The sequence below is a fragment of the Wyeomyia smithii genome, chromosome 3 (genome assembly GCF_029784165.1).
Source record: "Wyeomyia smithii strain HCP4-BCI-WySm-NY-G18 chromosome 3, ASM2978416v1, whole genome shotgun sequence".
NCBI classification, from domain to species: Eukaryota; Metazoa; Arthropoda; class Insecta; order Diptera; family Culicidae; genus Wyeomyia; species Wyeomyia smithii.
This window is the reverse complement of record NC_073696.1, coordinates 241173339-241193102: the sequence shown is the minus strand read 5'-3', so window position 1 is coordinate 241193102 and position 19764 is coordinate 241173339. Positions and strand designations below refer to the sequence as shown.

At 40.0% G+C, this 19764-nt stretch overlaps 2 protein-coding genes across 9 annotated transcripts in view; one reads left to right on the top strand and one right to left on the bottom strand.

Moving 5' to 3' along the window:
- LOC129730018 (uncharacterized) overlaps positions 1–9632 on the top strand; it is a 51309-nt gene extending 41677 nt beyond the window's left edge. Inside the window, exons 2-5 of one of the 2 annotated variants that reach the window (XM_055688968.1) lie at positions 5615–5796; positions 6231–6909; positions 6979–7791; positions 7852–9632. In XM_055688968.1, the coding sequence (XP_055544943.1) occupies positions 5615–5796; positions 6231–6909; positions 6979–7791; positions 7852–8192 (2015 nt within the window). In that variant the 3' untranslated portion in view covers positions 8193–9632. Of the gene's footprint in view, positions 1–5614; positions 5810–6216; positions 6910–6978; positions 7792–7851 lie in introns of both variants that reach the window. The other variant, XM_055688967.1, reaches the window with a different exon arrangement.
- The window catches only part of LOC129730022 (glutamate-gated chloride channel), a 132029-nt gene continuing 120560 nt past the window's right edge, over positions 8296–19764 (bottom strand). For all 7 annotated transcript variants that reach the window (XM_055688974.1, XM_055688972.1, XM_055688978.1 and 4 more), the window contains one exon: positions 8296–19363. In XM_055688974.1, the coding sequence (XP_055544949.1) occupies positions 19243–19363 (121 nt within the window). In that variant the 3' untranslated portion in view covers positions 8296–19242. The remainder of the gene's footprint in view (positions 19364–19764) is intronic.

Below are 19764 nucleotides of genomic sequence, written 5' to 3'. Positions count from 1 at the left end.
TAGGAGAAAGGCAAAAAGTGAAATGATAGAAATGACTTTTAATTTCAACTTCAATCCCGAGCAAGGCCGCAAACATTGAAACAGTACAATATCAAATTTAAATGATGTTGAGGCCACATATTTTGATCGTAGCTATAGTTTTAAACAGTCTGCGGGTTTCGTTTCTTTCTATAACTTTCAAACCACATGTTTAAACATTATGAATTTCATTGTTTGAGGGGTTTTAAAGCCCATTAATTTGAATTCATTTATGTTCATTGCTTCTGAGATATAAGAGCGTTTTTCCCATTCTGACGCAGCGCTAAAACTAAAAGTTTGATTACAATGAAATTCAATAGCAACCTAAGCGGCAAATAAACCATTCATTTGCCACCAAGATAGAAAGAATCAGTCAGACCATCTCTGAGAAAAGTGAGTGCGAAAATGAAGGTGCACTTACACACGCACACACGCACACACCCACATACAAACATATACACCTATACATGCATACATGCAGAAAATGCTCGATTCGTTGAACTGAGTCGAGTAGTATATGACATTCGGCCATTTGGATCACTTTTCTACCTCTTAATTAGCCAGTGATCGTTAGGAGAAAGTCAATATGTTCACTTTCATTATGTGATTTCACATTTTTATGAACAACGGACACAGTTACAATCCGATTGCAATGAAATTCAATAGCAACCTATGGGGCAACTAGACCTTTCATTTGACACTAATTTTGTGAAAATCGGTTCAGCCATCACTGAGAAAAATGAGTGAGTTTAAACAACCTCAGGATAACTTTTCTTTACATAACTTTTGAACTATATGTTCAATCATAACGAAATTCAAAAGTTAAGGGTTCTGGGGACAGCCGAATCATTTGGAACCAGTTTTATTGAAATCGGTTGTGTGGTTTCTGAGATATTGATGTTTCGTGATTTTGACATTTTGATACATAACCTCTAAACTAAAAATCCGATTACAATGAAATTCAATAGCAACCTATGGCGCAACTAGACCTTTCATTTGCAATTAATTTTATGAAAATCGGTCCAGCCATCTCTGAGAAAAGTGCGTGAGAAAAAAAAGTTGCACATACACACACACACACATATACATACATACATACATACATACAGAAAATGCTCAGTTCGTCGAAAGAAGTCGAGTGGTATATGACATTCGGCCATTGGGACAACTTTTATACCTTCGGTTTTTCCAGTGATTGCTATACCTTTCTAGGAGAAAGGCAATACCAATTTTTTTGTGATGCAATTTGGTCCCGGACACTCTTTACCCAATCCAACGAATCTGCTTCAGAACAGTCCTGTCGAAGATTTCTGTATGATTTCATGTTCCTTGGTGTGCAAAAACAACTGGAGAGCAACAAAATTGCAGTTGTCACCCGTTAGCTAATAACTGCACTGGTTACCTCGCACAAACTACTACGAAAGATCATTACCATGACGAATGTAAATGTTTCATCGCATAACGTTGATTTGCGAAATTCTTGCGATAAATCTTCTTCTTCTTTTTCTATATCTATAGAATAGATGATACCCAGCCCGCGTTGCTGCGCCTCTTAGTTTGTAACGACAATTATATATTTCTGGAATGTGCCATAATTTCAAACATGTATTACCATGCAATAAAAACCTAAATTAATCCACCTAGCGGTCAGACTTATTATTTGTAAAAATAGATTCACATGAATGCTTAAATCCAATAAATGTTTATCCACTCTTTGGGTTCTAAAATATTGATGTTGTAATTAAAGTATAAGATATGAAATTTGACGTAATGTTAGTACTTAAGAAATAGCGAAATAAAAGCAATGACTCTTAATTTCGAACAATTTAACCACGAGCGATGCCGGGAACGTTCAGATAGTACGATACCACATTTAAATCATATTGAGGCCATATATATTGATCGAAGCAGGTGGAGTGTTGAATAGTCTTTGAATTTCTTTTCTTTCTAAAACTTTTAAACAGCATATCAAATTGTTATGAAGTTTGTTATTTGTAAGTTTGAGAGATGACTCATTTGTATGACACTAGTTATGTTCAAATAAGTCGTGTAATACTTGAGATAATAGACTTTCGTTGTTTTACAAATTAAAACATAACGCTTGCTTAAGTTTGATTACAATCAAATGAAAAGGTAACGTATGGGGCAGCCAAACTTTGAAACCACGTGTTCAATCATAATTCATCAGATAACCCTTAACTAGCCCGTTCAACTGATATCAATAGTGTTCAAATCGGTTGTGTAGTTTCTAAGATAATGAAGTTTCGTGATTTTCACATTTCGATACATTACAGACGAAGTTACAGTCCGATTACTGCAAAATTCAATAGGGTGTTGTGAGGTAGGTAGACCTTTTATTTGATACTAATTCTGTGGAAGTCGGGTCAACCATCTCTGAGAAATATGAGTGAGTCCAAGTAAGTTGTCTTGGAATATGTTTCTTTTCATAGCTGGATTTCACATTTTTAAACATAACAGGCAAAGTGATAATCCGTTTGTAAAAAAAAATCATTACGGTCTTCTGGGGCAACAAGACCTTTCATATGACACTAATTTTATAAAAATCGGGCCAGCCATCTCTGAGAAACATGAGTGAGATTAAATAGTCTCCAGAACACGTTTCTTTCCATAACTTCTGAACCACATGTTTAATCTTCATAAAATTCAAAAGTTAAGGGTTTTAAGGTAGTCCGTTCATTTGAAACTAATTTAAATCAAATCAGATGTGTGGTTTCTGAGATATTGATGTTTCGTGATTTTTACACTTTGATACATAACCTCTAAACTAGAAATCAGATTACAATAAAATTCAATAGGGTCTTATAGGGTAACTAGACCTTTCATTTGCAATTAATTTCATTGAAATCTGTTCGGTCAGACCATCTCTGAGAATAGTGAGTGCGAAAAAAGGTGCACATACACACGTACACACCCACACACAAACATATAGACCTATACATGCTTATATGCAGAAAATGCTCGATTCGTCTAACTGAGTCGAGTAGTATATGACATTCGGCCATTTGGATCACTTTTCTACCTTTTAATTAGCCAGTGATCGTTAGGAGGAAGTCAATATGTTTACTTTCATTATGTGATTTCACATTTTCATGAACAACGGACAAAGTTACAATCCGATTGCAATGAAATTCAATAGCAACCAATGGGGCAACTAGACCTTTCATTTGACACTAATTTTGTGAAAATCGGTTCAGCCATCTCTGAGAAAAATGAGTGAGTTTAAACAACCTCAGGATAACTTTTCTTTACATAACTTTCGAATCATATGTTCAATCATTACGAAATTCAAAAGTTAAGGGTTCTGGAGACAGCCCGATCATTTGAAACCAATTTTCTTAAAATCGGTTGTGTGGTTTCTGAGATATTGATGTTTCGTGGTTTTTACATTTTGATACATAACCTCTAAACTAAAAATCCGATTACAATGAAATTCAATAGAAACCTATGGCGCAACTAGACCTTTCATTTGCAATTAATTTTATGAAAATCGGTCCAGCCATCTCTGAGAAAAGTGAGTGAGAAAAAAAAGTTGCACATACATACACACACACACACACACACATACACACATACATACATACATACAGAAAATGCTCAGTTAGTCGAAAGGGGTCAAGTGGTATATGACATTCGGCCATTGGGACCACTTTTATACCTTTGGTTTCTCCAGTGATTGCTATACCTTTCTAGGAGAAAGGCAAAAAGTTAGAGCGTGTGTTTTTTCAATATAAATCGGTTGTTTTTAAAGATAAGGAAAAACTTTTTTACAAAGTTACTTACAATTAATGGAGCTATTACATTGTAGAACAAATTTCAAAAATAAAAAAGTTAGATACTTTTTTGCATCGAAAATGTTGGTTACCCTAATTTTTGATAATTTTTCAATAAGCGCTTTATCATATATAACAACTTTGTAGAAGAAAGTTTTTTTCTAAAATGTTGCTATAGAGCTCTAGACCCAAATTTCCCCCTCAATTTGGTTTCTGGACCATTGTGCACTGTGTGCTAACTTCAATTATAGGTTCTTTTCAAAAATTTCGAAAAACTATAAGCGCGTTTTTCTATTTCCGCTAATACACCTAATCAATTGACAACCCCCGTTCCCTCTAACCCTCTCAACAATAAAGTGGTTTATAAATTATCCTCTGATCAAAATAACACATTTCGATTTTTGACAGCTAGAACCACTCAAATCGTTTAGATTTTCAAAACAGTATTTTCAAGGAACTCGAGGAATAGTATGCATTTGAAACGTCTTTCGAACTGTAGATTCAGAGACACTCGTGAAACCATTTGATTTTTCTTTTAAACTTTGAAACTGTTTCTCTTCAGGTTTTTAGCGAAAGCACGTCTTGCCGGACAAGTGCGCCTACCATCATAAAACATATTTTCCTTCAGATCACCTCTGCAATTAACATTCGACTATCGTACCGAGTACTGCGATCAAGTTCGAGCCGTGGCCTACTGTCATCGCGCGACACAATCTACCAGTAGATAGCTGCGCTTAATCTATAGGCTTACAGCACTCATTAAACCTACGTGTGCCGTGATTCAGAGGCGGATACACACAGTTTGAAAATTGCATAACCATTGCGCAAATCTGACAAATTGTCAGAGCTCATAAGTCACTTTCTCCTTGTCATATTTCTCGTTATTAGGCTTCCTTTCCAACAACAGTACGGCACACGAATCACTTTGTGCCTGCCTGTCTGTTGTTATTTTTTTTTAAATTTGTCTTCCAGTTGGTTATCGCGAGGGCTTTGATCCGCGAATTGATCACTTTGCCATTGTATCACTCCAGCTGCAGGGCCCATCGTCAATGCCAAGGGTCTCTATTTGCTGTGATAGTGCAACAATTTCACGCCATTTACAGGCAATTTGTAAACAGCATTTTTTTGCTCCGGTGGTTCAATTTAGGAGCTGTTTTTTTCCCTGCCGCTAACTTCGTTTGTTTGTTTTGTTTGTGCTTTACCGTTCGATCACGTGCTTTCGCAATAGACGAAGATGGAAATGGCAGAAGATGAAAGCTTTTCCACCCCACGGTACGCATTTTTCTTTGAACTTCAGTTACAACCAGTTCCGTTGCTAGACAAGCCTGACAGTGGCAGCCACGCCTAGCCTACTAGGTTGTGCCAGATGCGAAACATTTCCGCATAGTTCCTTTTTCTGCACCCGGTTGGCAATGTGAATGGATCGTACGTATGAATAAATGGCTCGCGCTTCACGCACTCTCGCTTAAGTACAAGCGCCTCGCGGCCAGCCGGTTGAGCATGCGCAAAGAATGAGGCAGCGATAGCGGAGCGGACGGTGGCATCAAGCGTTGATGTGTGAAGCAAAACATAAAACCTCGCGTAAACGCCACGCTCGATCGATTAGATAATCGCTGTCTTTTTCAATAACAAACAACTCCCCCTCCCTCCACTAGTGCGAAGGTGGCGTCTAAACACCCGTTGCCACGCGTTACTTAGTTCGGTAGTGGCCTAAATTTAGTGCTTGACGCGGGTTTTAGGTGTTAAACGGATTACTTAATCGTACTGATTCGTGTTTCGATTTTTCTTTCCAATCTCATTTGCAGTGTTGATCGTAACGACGCTCGTTATTGCCGTTTGCCAAGCGGAAGACGGTGGCGGAGGAGACGGTGGAGGAGGAGATGGAGGAGGAGGAGGAGGTGGTGGTAGTGAAGTCGACAGTAGCGGAAGTAGTGGCGGAGGAAAACGGACGCCGGCGTTGATCGACTCCGGGATCGGCTTGTCCAAGGTGGGCACAAAAGGTAACAATTATGGCTGCCAACGCAAGTCAGGCCGCACGGAAAAGAATTACTATCCAATCGGCAGTTCGTCTTGAAAATTTATCTTTGACAATTTTTTAGTCGTTGTTGCTTTTGAAGATTCTGTGAAGTAGTATTGTCTGGAGGAGGTTACAAAACCATGCCTTTTCTGCCAAACACTTCACTTTCTAGTTCAATTATTATGAAAAAAATCTCATTCTCATTGAATTCAATTATAATACTTTGTGTCAAAGCTCGTGAAGCTGTTGATGCCTTTCAGCCGTTTTGATTTGAGTTTAGAACTGAAAATATAAATTGTGAAAATTTTCTTTTAAGTGAATCTTTTCCGTGCGGGAAACTGCGAACCGCTAGCAAAAGCTCAAACGACATTTCTTGATCTCTCAATTAAGGTTCTCGATTGCAGGGTACGCCTAGCGTAACACCGCTGACGAAAAAGAAACCCGCGAAACCACCGAACACGGATGAGGATGATGACGATGACGACGACGATTTCCTGGACTTTCTAGGTGATGACGATGACGATGATAGCGAGGACGACGATGATGACGAGGAGGGGGAAGATGACGACGCGGAAGAGGAAGAAACCGAAGCTGAAGAGGAAACCAGCACCGACGGAGGCAATAGGTTGTGGTCACCGGATGTGTTCAATAAGATTTCCAACACTTTGGGGGCTCTGAACACCGTTGGGAGGTACATCGTGAACATCACCAAAGGTCAGGAGCCGACGGCAGTGGCGAACACCGTCAGCAAAGACACGCCGAAAGAAACAATTCCTAACGCAATTCTTACCCTAACGAAAACGGTTCTCGGGCCGAATGTTACCAAAACAATCGAACCCCTGATTAAGCGGGTGGGAGTGGCGGAAGTCGAAACTACGGTAAGTCCAGTAACAACTCTAACAACCGAAACAATAACCACTCAAGTGGCAGTCACTGAAGAGCCGTTGCTTGTTCAGAAGAAGGAAGATGTGACCGCAGTCACAGCGACCAGTGAAATGCAGAAAAAGAAGAAAAAGAAGAAGAACAAGGTCAAACGGAAGGATCCCTCTCATGTCGAGACCACCAAAAAACCACCTGTAGTCAGTAAGTATCGGACCAAAATTCTGTAGCCACTAGAACAATCGCTATTTATTTTATTTTTTTGTCACACAGGTAAAATAATCGAATCTGGTAAAGACTCGGAGAATCGTTGTACAACCCCGGACGGTCGACCAGGCCGGTGTGAAGACTTGAGTACGTGTCCAGGTTTGCTGCTGGATTTGACCCACCTGCGGGAGTCACTGTGCTTCAAAAGCTTGTTTGTTCCGGGAGTGTGTTGTCCGCTTCCCGCCAGCACTACTCTCACCACTCAGCGGCCTGCCACACGTCCAACGATTCGTACAACTCCTCAAAGTCTAGTGTTGAGCCCCGTCACGGCTAGACCAACAACAACGAAACGTCCCTCAGCGGCGGTAATAATCTCTTCGACCACTACGGAGCAGCCGCTGGCAGCCACGCTGCCGTCCATTGTTGATAACTTCGTAGATCCGGAGGACTGTGGCCAGCAGGAGTACTCCTCGGGGAGAATTGTGGGCGGCTTCGAAGCACCTATTGGTCAGTGGCCCTGGATGGCGGCCATTTTTCTGCACGGTCCCAAGCGGACCGAGTTTTGGTGCGGGGGCTCTCTGATTGGAACCAAGTACATTCTAACGGCGGCCCATTGCACTCGGGATTCACGGCAGCGCCCGTTCGCCGCTCGGCAGTTCACCGTGCGGCTCGGCGACATTGACCTCTCGACGGACGCGGAACCGTCGGCTCCGGTCACGTTCCGGGTGACCGAAGTGCGAGCCCATCCGAAGTTTTCCCGCGTCGGATTTTACAACGATATTGCGATTCTGGTGCTGGACCGGCCGGTTCGGAAGTCCAAGTACGTGATACCGGTATGCACGCCGAAGGCTAACCTTCCGACGAAGGAGCGGATGGCTGGTGAGTTGTGGATTACCCAGTGCTAGTAGGGTCTTTTTTCAAAGTTTATTTTTTTCATAGGTCGACGTGCAACGGTCGTCGGTTGGGGCACCACGTATTACGGGGGTAAGGAGTCCACTAAGCAACAACAGGCGACGCTTCCGGTGTGGCGCAACGAGGACTGCAACCACGCGTACTTCCAACCCATCACGGACAACTTCCTGTGTGCCGGCTTCTCCGAAGGGGGTGTCGATGCGTGCCAGGGTGACTCCGGCGGACCACTGATGATGCTGGTCGAAGCCCGCTGGACCCAGGTTGGAGTGGTTTCGTTCGGGAACAAGTGCGGCGAACCGGGTTATCCTGGGGTTTACACTCGGGTCAGCGAGTATATGCAGTGGATTCGAGACAACACACAGAAGTAGAGTAACGTTACAGTAGTTGTACTAACTCATAAAGTCGCCATAAAGAAATACTAGGATAGAAATGTGATAGCGCACAAAACGGACGTGGAAGTAGACACGATAATTTAAACGAGTATTTTGTATATAATTCTTTTTTTCCTCCCATTTTGTTTAAACAATAATGCTTAACTAATTTATGTAACTTATACACAGTTTGCTTTTAGTGTTAGGAAAGGAACAAAAATCTTAGCTAGTATAGAAAATGTACAACGACAAATGTATTCCACTTTTTTTTCTTCCTCTTCTCCGTATTTTATTTTATCCATTTCTCTGCTAGTTTCGTAACGTGTAATAAAGATTTTTTCCTATGTGTTAGTGTATGCGCTATATAGAGCGATTTAGTCGGTATAATAAAATGTACAGTAAACAACTCATCGATTTACGTTACCACTGATTGTTTGTTTTTCTTGGTTTAATGTGTATAGTATAATAGACTGGGTTTTCTTTTCCATTTCCAGTTTAGGGTTAGTGTGTGTGAGTGTAAGTGTATTACAGAGCTGCGCCTAACGAATTTGTTCCTACATTGTTTACTTTATTTTTGTTTGTTTTTTTTTTGGTTTGGTTTTCATATATTTTGGCGGTCTTTATAAAACCTTTGACAGCTTTTCGTCCAGATCGCGGACCTGTGTTGCTTCGATCGTCTGTGATGGTGTGATCAGTTTATAATCGTTTACACAGCACCTAGAAAGTTGACGATTACATTATACCCAGTGAAGACCCTGATAAGGGCTTCCAACTGGGGTGAGACCTAACGTTCTTGGATGTGTGTTATTTATGCGTGAGCAGCGGATTTCGGTAACCGTTCAAATACTAAGAAGTCGGTTCGATTTCGATAGATTTTCCTTAGTTCACCAAAATGAAGGAAATTATAATCAATTACTATTGTACTGTTGACCATTGTCAAACCTTGTGAAAACGCAGATTTCTACCTTTGATTGGTCGCGTAATGCTTGGTTGCCCTAGCGCTGTCGACAGAATTATATGCCTAGTAAACGAGGTATGCACTCTATGTCCTATATAAAAGCCTATCTCTGCTCACACCAATCATTTTACTAGTAGATGGCTGCCAGGATGATTTTAACTAGGGGGATGACAGCATACTATCTCTTTCTGTTTTGAATGAATGAGGAGTCTTCCTGACCAAAGCAGTAGGCATATGGAAATTTTTTTTCTCCATTGAAAAGTTGTCTTTGTGCGGTAGCGGCAGTTGTAGTGGCAGCTCCAGGTGCAGTGGTACATTCTTTAGTAAAAAGCTGCCTTCGTGCGGTAGCGGCACAGATGATTCCATGCCTTCGTCATACGCAAATTCACCACAATTTATGGTGTCACGGTAGCACAGAGGTGCTATCAGCATCATATACGATTTTAAATTGAATTTTAAACTGTCCTTTTAAGGACAACTAAACAAATGTATTGAAGATTTAATATTTTCTCATTTGCGCTAGAATTAAAAGTTAAATGTTATTTTACCCGCATGTATTCTGACTGTTGAAACTTGTTTGCACTGCATAGGGTTTGTTTCATTCCTGTTCAGTTGTGTTGTATTCATATTTCGGTAGAACTGCAACTCCCCTTTTGCACTTACTTTAAAAAAAATATTCATTACAAGTAATGTAACAACCAACCTTAAGTTCTACGTCAAGCTTGCGGACGTGCCATACCTTCGTTCTGTCTTTTACCCGTTATGTACTCGGCAGGGTACTCGGGTACCTTTTCAGACTTCATTGCTTTAAAAACAAGGATAACATCAACTCAGCCAGCTGAAACTTATGAAATGCTCCTAATTAGTGGAAATAAACCTTTCTTCATCATTAGACTGTTTATAGCAGCAGGGGGGGTCGAAGGGGAAAGCTTCGAATTCTTTTACCCCATTAGTACCCGGCAGGGTACCCGGGTACCCACAAAATTAAATGCTTCTTGCTTTTTTATTTCTTGACCGGTTTTGGATCTTGGCCTGTCAAAATTCATGAAACCACTCCAGGAATTGATTTTCATTCAATTTGAGTCCATTTGATAAGTTGTCCGAAATTGCCATTTCAGAGCAGATACCCGATCTTGAGCATGGTCCCGAAGATCCGGATTTACCAATAGCTCTTTAGGTCCCGTATTCCAATCTTTTGACGGGTCAATACTAAGCGGACATCGATACATGCCAATGAATTGAGAAAAGGATTTTCTGAACATTAGTTTGACACCTATTGCTTTAAGAGGCAGTCCTCTGCTGCATCTTCCACAACAATCAGTGGAAGGAATTAAAGTATCGACCTGGATCCACACAGGTATGTACATAGATAGTTAATGCTTTTTTTTCATACGAATTCGGATTCTACAAAAAAAAAAAAATTCACAATCTCAGGGCATCTGGTTACCAGAGCTTTTGCGTAAAGGTAAAAAAAAACACTATAAGCGTCAGAGTTTTTAATTTCCTTGTAGAAGACTGAACCACTGCGACCATTGTTTGATCTATTGTGGTATGCTCCACCTTACTCTAAGAGCGTACGAGCAGGTACATCACTATTTGGCGAGTTGATGTCCTTGCTACATTGCACATTTATCCCAGTTGGGCAACGCACTTCGTATGAAGTTTATTACCTCACCAGGACTTTCCCTCCAAATTTCGGTAGGTTCTATGTGTTCCTTACCGAAGATACGCAATCTGCGTTGTATTAATACTCGGCATTCGCAGAGTAGATGTTGTGAAGTTTCGCTTCCGATGCCACACAGGCGACATTTATCATCATCAAGTTTGCCTATCTTCTTGAGATGATACTTATTCGGATGTAATAAGACCTGTGAATGTCCTGTAATAAGACCTGTGAATGTCCTCAAGTCTTTCTTATTTAATCTGAGCAGCACGAGGCTCTTCTCGCGGTTTGGCTCTATGAATCTTTTCGATTGCCGTAATCCGCTTAGGCGACATCCATAAATTACGTAACGCAAAAAACCCAATTTTTGGACCCCCACCCCCCCATATGTAACGAAACGTAACGCTAACACCTTTCCCCCATAAAAATTACGTAACGCTGCAGAAGGATTTCCTTGATAAAAATGCTCGTTTTTGAAGAGTCCCTCCAGAGATTTTTCGTTACGTAACGCTGAACTCACCTCCCCCTCTCCCCTGTGTAACAAATCGTAACGCATAAGGATACCCCCCCTCCCCCCTATGTGCGTTACGTAATTTATGGATGCCGCCTTATGACATCCCAGTTTGCTTTGATGGTCGCTTTTTCCCATTCACCGAGTTCAGCTTTTAGAGCGCTCGGGGAGACTCCACAGAAAGGTTCTGGGCCAACAAAGTTAGTAGATGACTCTTGTCTGGCTAGTAAGTCGGCCTTCTCGTTTCCTTCGATTCCACAATGACCAGGAACCCAGTATAAGTTCACTTGGTTTTTCATAGCTAACTTTCGGAGCGACAGGATGCATTCCCACACTAGTTTAGAGTGGCAGAAAGGAGAGTTCAGGGCTTTAAGTGCTGCCTGACTATCACAGAAAATGCATATATTTGCGTGTGTTACCATGTCAGTGTTACCATGACAACGAAATATTTCACTATCATGCAATGTTCATTCTTCCTTCCTTCGTGTTTTCATCATTCGTAAAAAAAAGTCAAGTTATCCGTCAATCTCATTGAAAAGGTGTTCGTTTGGTTTTCACCGTTTCAAATTTTCTGAAAATTCTCTGTTCTCTGTGGCATTACGCGACTTATGATAAATTTAAAAAATACTACCCCGAATGAAATCGGCTCCGAAATGTCCATTTTTGGAACAATTTCGGCGTTTTATTTTGATAAAGCATGCTGCTTGATTTTCCTCTATGGCCATGAAGCATGGACACTGATAGAGATTGACAGGCGAGCTCTTGGAGTTTTGAGGGTAAAATCTTGCGGTCAATCCTTAGCGGCAAACCGGAAAACAGTGTTTGGGGCAGGTTAGAGATGGACGGGTTCGGATTTGAAGTTTTTTGGAAGTGTCGGGTGCGGGTCGGAAGAATTTTCGGGTTCGGGTCGGGTTTGGATTTCAAACCCGAAACCCGACTATATCAACTGTAAATATCACTAAAGCCTGTAGTACACTCTTTGTCTAATGGTCAAATATATGACCTTCTGACATAATGGTCAAATTTATTTGACATCATGGTTGTTGTTTGCCCGTGTTTGCCCCATGTTAAAATTGGAGACTGACAAATAATTATCTTTGACCAAATTTTCATCTGTCAAAAAGCGACAAATATTTGACGCTCGGTCAAAGAGTGTCATACAGGCTTAACATTTCAATACCATACGACGCTCAAAGCTTCAGGGCCAGGGTTGATATTTGTTAACACTTTTGAGTGAAAGTGAAAAAAGCAACCATAAACGTTATTTTTTTCACAATCCTTTCAGAGTTCTCCCTTTCCGCTTTTTGCATGGAAGTGAACTGTAAAAAACACTTCGTTATATTTCATGCGATAAAAATAAGACAGCAAGATCAGTTTATTTCTTTTTACTATGCCGATGAAATATTTCACTTCCATGCAATGCTTATATACCCTTTCTTCGTTCTTTCGTTATTCATTAACGAAGGTTGTCAAGTCATCGGTCAGTGTCAGTGAAAAAGTGTTTCGGCGAGATTATTTTGGCTGAGTGGAACAAAATAGTGATCGACGACAACAATGGACAAAAAATTACGCCAAAAGAAGCTGGCTCCGGAAGATCCACACCAGGACCATCTAAAAGGAAACGAAAACACGCTAAGTAAAATTCCTTCCGAGCAAGTAGTTTCTAGTGGATCAAAAGCCCGCTGTGCAATTGAAGTGGACAGTTATTGCACCTACGAGTAGAAAACCGCGACAAACACTCGGAGGTTGCATTCCTGAGAGGCTTGTTTAGGAAGAAGCTCCGAAAAATCAACGAGCTATTGTAAAGCGACCTATTGCTAATCCATATTAAAAACGACGTGCCACCAGCTACCAGAAACAACCACCGCTTTTCCCGGTTTTGGCGAAACCTCAATCTGCAATTCTCGAAAATGAGGGAAATAAAATGGCACAGCCGCAACCAGAACCTTTACCGACTTGCAATCACACAGTTTTCCTTCATGCTAAGCAAAAAAAACCGGCACTGAAGAACAAAAACAGAGCAAACAAACGTTTCGTGTTAAATGCTACATCTATTTGTGTTGTCAAATTCAGCCAATCACGTTTGAAGCAAACAACTTGGAGCAAATCGGGGTTACATTTTGACCACTGTTCTTTTGAATTCACTCTTGCTTGGATCATTTTTGACGTTTCGTCTTGATAACGCTTGCTGTTTGTTTTTCTTTTTCGCTTCAAAGGAACAAGCAGGGTGGCCACTTAAAATCAATTTTTGATTTCCCGCTTTTTTCCCGGTTTTCTCGGTGATATTTTATAAATTTTCCCGGTGTTTTATTAAAAATAAATATGAGAAAAATATCAATTTACACATGTTTATTCATGTCCATGCAAAAATACTGTAATAAAACAATGAAAAATATTTCTGTGTCATCGCTTTTATCTGTTCGTCGACAATACAAAGAGGCCACACAATACACCAAAATGCACAATTTTCGCCATTTTCATCTTCAAATCTTTGACAATCTTCGCTTCTCGCGCTTTCTTGCTTGCTTTTGCTATTTCAATGCTTCTATATTAGGGTGTCAATAGAATGCATTGGAAAAATTTAACCAATAAACATCGTTTTGCGTTAGTGGAATGTTGTGTTTTCTCAAAAAAAGTCCTCATGCAAAAATCGATTTCCAACGGACTTCGGGAACAAAACCCTCAAAGTGAACAATGAAAAATGTACATGATATCGTCGATTTTTTTTGTGGCAAATGTCGTAGAAACGTATGAAACTTTGAGATCTCGGATTTTTTTTCCGTGAAATAAATAAAACCGACCCCCTAAATAAACAATTAGAAACAAAATAATCAAAATAATTTGAGTAAATCGCGACTTTTCCTGAAATTTCGCATGATGAACTGCGAAAATTCCAAAATCCGCGTAAAAGAGACGCGTGAAAAACCACACGAAAAACTGCGTAAAAACAAATTTTACTTTATTTCTAAACGAACTCATTACTGTCTTCAGTTATTCGATAAATACGAGCTCCTTTTTAAACACTCATTCTAACGAAATCGTCTTTAATTTGCCAAAAAATTAAAAAAAAAATGTTCGCTCCATCTTTCAAGTTTTCACATGACATCAATTTTACATCATTCAAATTGATATTTTTTGTTCCAATGGATATTTGTTACAAGTCTAGAAATTAATTTGCTACAACTCGTCTATAAACGCGGTTAGCAGAAGTTTTTAAGATATAATTTTCCAATGATTTTACTTGCTAAAACTTGCTGCTGATACTTTCTTAGAAAACATTGAACAAATGAAGCTGAAGACATGCTGAACGATGAATTTCCCGGATTTCCCGACTTTTTTCCCGGTGATTTGAATTTCCCGTCTTTTTCCCGCTTTTCCCGGTAGAGTGGCCACCCTGAACAAGGAACAGTGAAGATTATTTGGTTGGTTTCGTCGTCATATTTTATTGCGTAACCGTGAACGATGCGCGCGAAATATTTCATCGGAGTATAATAGCACGCTACTAGGACGAAAATCTAGTGTATCTGAAAGAGTGCTACGATCATTGGAAGTGAATATTGAAAATGATTGGATGTAGTTTTCAAAGAATTTTGCTGGGGAAAATTACTTATTTCAGCATTGTTCAGGGAAGCCTCAAATTAGTTTAAAAAATCGACCCCAAAAAAAATCTCGGGTTCGGATTTTATGGAAAACAAAGTTTCAGGTTCGGGTTTCAACCAAAAAAAAAAAATTCGGCTACGGGTCGGGTACGGGGTTGAAAAAAGTCAAACCCGACCATCTCTAGCGCAGATGCATGAACCATGCAGTGTACCAGGCATACAAATCGGCGAATATAGCCAAGCGGATAAAATAGGGCAGGCTACAGTGGGCTGGACATGTAGCTAGAATGCCGGTGGAACGATCATCAAAAACTATATTTAGCAGGAATCCCGATAAAGGCTGTTAACTTTGGGATAAACCCCGCACTCGTTGGATGTGTGCTGTCGACGAGAATGCTCGCATAATAGGTATTAGAGGCGACTGGAGGATTGCAGCCTAAGAACGAGTTATATGGCGACGGATTCAGGTTTCGGCACTGGTTCGATAATCGTTTGTTGCAAAGCAAACAAACAACAAGCTGTTCAACTTTCATTTTCGTTTCACCAAAGGAATGGTGAAGATCATTTGAAGTAAATTGTATTGGGTAACCGTGAAGGATGTGCGTGAAAAATTTTCTCATCGTATGACAGCTCGTTGCAGAGAAAAAACCTGATGTAACTGAAACGATTCTGCGTTTATTGAAAGTGAAAAATAGAAAAAGATCGGTTACAATAAGTGACACCACTGAACAGCTTTGGATTTAAATCCCTCTGCCAACTCGCAGCATTATTTTGGGTGTACTCTATCTTCCTCCAGATCGCAGTTCTGATGACACCGCTGTTGGAAACCATATCAGCTCCATCAGCTCTTGCTTGAACCATAATGATCTTTCGTTGCTGTTTGGAGACTATATGTCCATCTCCAAATTATCCGTTTATCTCTTCGGCAATGCGTATTTCTCTCCAGATGAAGAATTTCCAGTATGTTTCCCGTGCACAATAAAGGCGATAGACGTGATGAGCACAACTATAGAGGCATCACATCTCTCTGCGCATATTCTAACGTGATGGAAATTATCATTAATGACGCCCTCGCCGGATCAACATAATTTTTACGCGAAACGATCGATAATATTTGACTCTATCTCAAAGAAGACGCAGTATACACTGATCTGAAAGCAGCATTCGATTGAGTAGACCACAGCATATTTTTGGCTAAACTTGAGAAACCTGTAGTTTCATCTTGTGCAATAGTTTGAATCGTATTTGAAAAATCGTACACTCTGTAAAGATGAGAGTTTGTAAAGATTGAGAGTCGTCGTAGGCTCGAGTCCCGGTTCGGGACAGACTGTAAGTGTCAATAGGACTGTAGCGCTAGCCCGCACTAATACTAAACAGTCTGTGTATAATAAACAGAAGGTCCAGTTCCGAATCGGAATGTAGCACCAAGGCTTTGCTTTTTATTGCGTGCTGCATTAAGCTTCAGCGACTAGCGGATGGTGTTCCAAAAACGTGACACAGATTGAAGATCTGCGAGTTATTTTGGATAGTGTACTCTCTTTCGAACTGCACTACATGTTCTAAGATCATATTTGAGTACTGTTGAGCCCCAGAATCAAACTAGAAAATCGGGCCTGCGCCATATTCAGTAAAACCAAGATTGAAGGGCAATAGATTCTTTCCAACCATACAAGTCTCCGGGAATGTTCCAATTGAGCAAGCAATATTCATACCAAAGGCCTTAAGACGAGAGAAGACACTTCCGAAAGCCTTCAGGCCAGCAAAAAAGGAAAGTCACTATCTCAACAAATAGCGGATGTCTTCACATTTTTTTTTCAAATATCTTCGTTTTGTCTGCGCAAACCAAAATGTCTACAAAGTTGGTTAAATGTCTTCAAATTTAAGATATGTCTCCCAATGCCAGCGCTGGTGGGAAAAATCGAAAGATCCATTCAGCCCAAGAAAATTTCTCTGGGAGCTTCTCCTGATATTGAGGGAGCACTTAATAATGCATCTCAAACTCAACACAAACAACCATGGAAAGGCACGGCATAGACAGGCACACAACAAAATGGATTCATGCCATGCCATGATTAGTCGCGAAGAAACAATTTTATCTTCTTATTGTGGTTTTTAGTCGTCAAAGACCTTCTTGAAAGCTTAACAGAGAAAGGGTTCGACGTTTTTGGTTTTGCAGATTTTGTTTAAGGAAAAGCACGATGGTGGTTTTTTCAACAGAATGCAAACTGCACTGAATCGTACAACTAAATGATGCAGGCGAGAGGGCTTGAGTGTAAATCTCTCCAAAACAACTATTACCCCTTTCGCTCGGAAAAGGGAATACATTATTCCTAAACTGCGGAAAGAAGGCACCAAATAAGGCTATCCATTGAAGCCAAATATATGGGAATCATACCTAACCAGAAACTATACTGGAGCACTCAAATCGAACAAACAATCATCAATGCTACACACACTCTATGGGTGTGCAGCGGGCCCATGGTAAAAAAATGTATTGGCTGTATATAACAATAATCAGATTAAAGGATGTTACGGTAAAAAAATTGTCAGCTTCAATTTGCCGGATTATTTTTATCGTGCATAAAAAAAAACCTGAACACAACTCATTTTAAAGATGTATGTGTTTAGTATCATGCCCTATGTTTGATTTTGACATTTGCTCTTTAGTTGCGAAAATGGCGTCAAAGCAAGTGAAGCAAATCACAATCTTGCTGAAAATCCTGAACTGCTCGCACGCCAAGTTGACAAAATTATTGAATGTGGCCAAGTCAATCGTCACCAACGTTTTGGAATCTTACCGATCGCTTTAAAAGCTGAAAGTTTAAAGCTGAAGTTATTATTTTTTGAAAACTATAAAACATCAACAGAAAAGTAAATTAAAAACTCAACTCCCGCACCCGCTGCCCAACGCAAGTTCGTGTGTAAGTTTCGCGTATGCAATAACCCTCTACCGAATAGTTAGACAAAATGCGTAGAAAAGATTCTCCTTATTTTTCTTCATTTTTTTTTAAAGTTTACTGATGCGCGTATTAATTAGTAACACGATACACTACTACCACGTAAAAACTGGAAGAGGGGTTTTGCGTTTCACTTTGCCGTCCTCTGCTCGACTGTCAGACAGTGCGGCCAGTGCTTAAACTATAGTCATTCCGTCCAATGTTCTGTGTTTATTTTTTTTTTTCTGCTAGTATATATAGTTCAGTGTGGTAACCCTGTATGTATTAATGTTACATTTTAACAATATACCGACACTGGAGTTCATTTGTAACATTTGAATAGATGTAAATGCCTTCGGAAGTGTTCGCCGTTATGAGCCTATTTTAGGATTGTATTTTTTGTGAGTGCAATAACCGTCATTGTCGAGCAGAGTTACACAGCTCGCAAATGTGGTGTTTGTTTGTTTGTTTGTTTGTTTGACTGTCCTGTCTGTATGTATGTGTGGGTGCCATTTGTTGATTGTGTTACACAGTAATGCTCATACGCTTAGACATCGATAAGTTTGATGACGAGTTTTTGGTTCAGAACACCCTCAGCTTCTACCTATAATCCCCTATAGTAATAATCATAATAATAATAATTGTTTCACTTTCTTATTTGAAATTATTACGGCTATTAGGCTCTCGTGTGACGTTTTATTTGTGTTCTTAGTTACTGCTTATTACGAGATGTGACATCTGACGTCTAGCTACCACGCCCATGTTCTTCTTAGTTAATAACTGGATGCAGTATTGCGCTCACTTGGTGAGCGTCTTTTTGGCATGCACAAGATAGTAATAGTTAAGGTGTTTTAACGTTTTCGTGCATATGATTTTTTTTTTCTGTTTGCTTCACGTGGTGTAAAAGGGGGTTTACTATGCGTAGCTTGCTGTGGGTTTGATTTTTGGAAGTTTACAGTTTGAATTCTCTTGCTTAAAATATGCTTGACTTGGGGGTGACTACTTTGTTTTGTTTACTTATATGAAAGCTGAACAGTTGAGCAGTACTTTTCTTGTGTGGATTCTGTAACAGTTGAACTCCTGTTGACGGTGAAGATTATTTGTTTTTAAAAAGATTTTCCGCTATCTGTTGCTGTTTTCTTTATAAATCGCTACTATGAATGTTTTCATTTTGCTTTTCTCCCTACGGGTTTTTTCATGTTTAATTGTTTAAACCTATACATTCCCATCCCCACATAACGATAATCCTCACTAGTTGTTACGGTAATCATAATCATTTGTTCAATTAAACCACACTAAACGATGCTGCGTCCGTCGCCTTCTCGCTGTCCTCGGTTTCGTGCTCGTTCGCAGCCAAGCCGATGGTTGCCGATTCGGAGTCTAATCTTCCTCCTCTTCCCGGAAGAGATAGGTGCTCCAGTAGACCAGGTTGAACAGGGCAAACACCAGTGGGAACGTTATCCGCGAGATAACGTCGATCCGTTTCGAGCGGGAGCATTGTCTTTTGGAAAGCGAAGCAAAAAAAGAAATAGTATTTAGAATTTTGCTTTTCATCTGATCAATATCAACAAAAAGTAAGGAATTAAAAGAAACTAAAAGGCTAACTCTGAGATGGTCGCTGGTTGTGAGTAAAACTAACCAATTATTGGTTCATGCAATAACTACAACGATATTTTGGTTAGAATTCCAATGTAACCCGATTAGACAGAACTAAAATTTGTTCATCAAATAAAATGAAGCATCATCCGAACAATCAATCACTCAGAGTCACCCTCTCTCTAAAATGTCAGAGAATTAAGTATAAAACTGAAATATGCAATTATTCATACTTTAAAGTACAAGACCAAACTAACACTGGGAAAAGGAGTAAAATTCGGTTAAAAATATCTGCTGAAAAAAGTG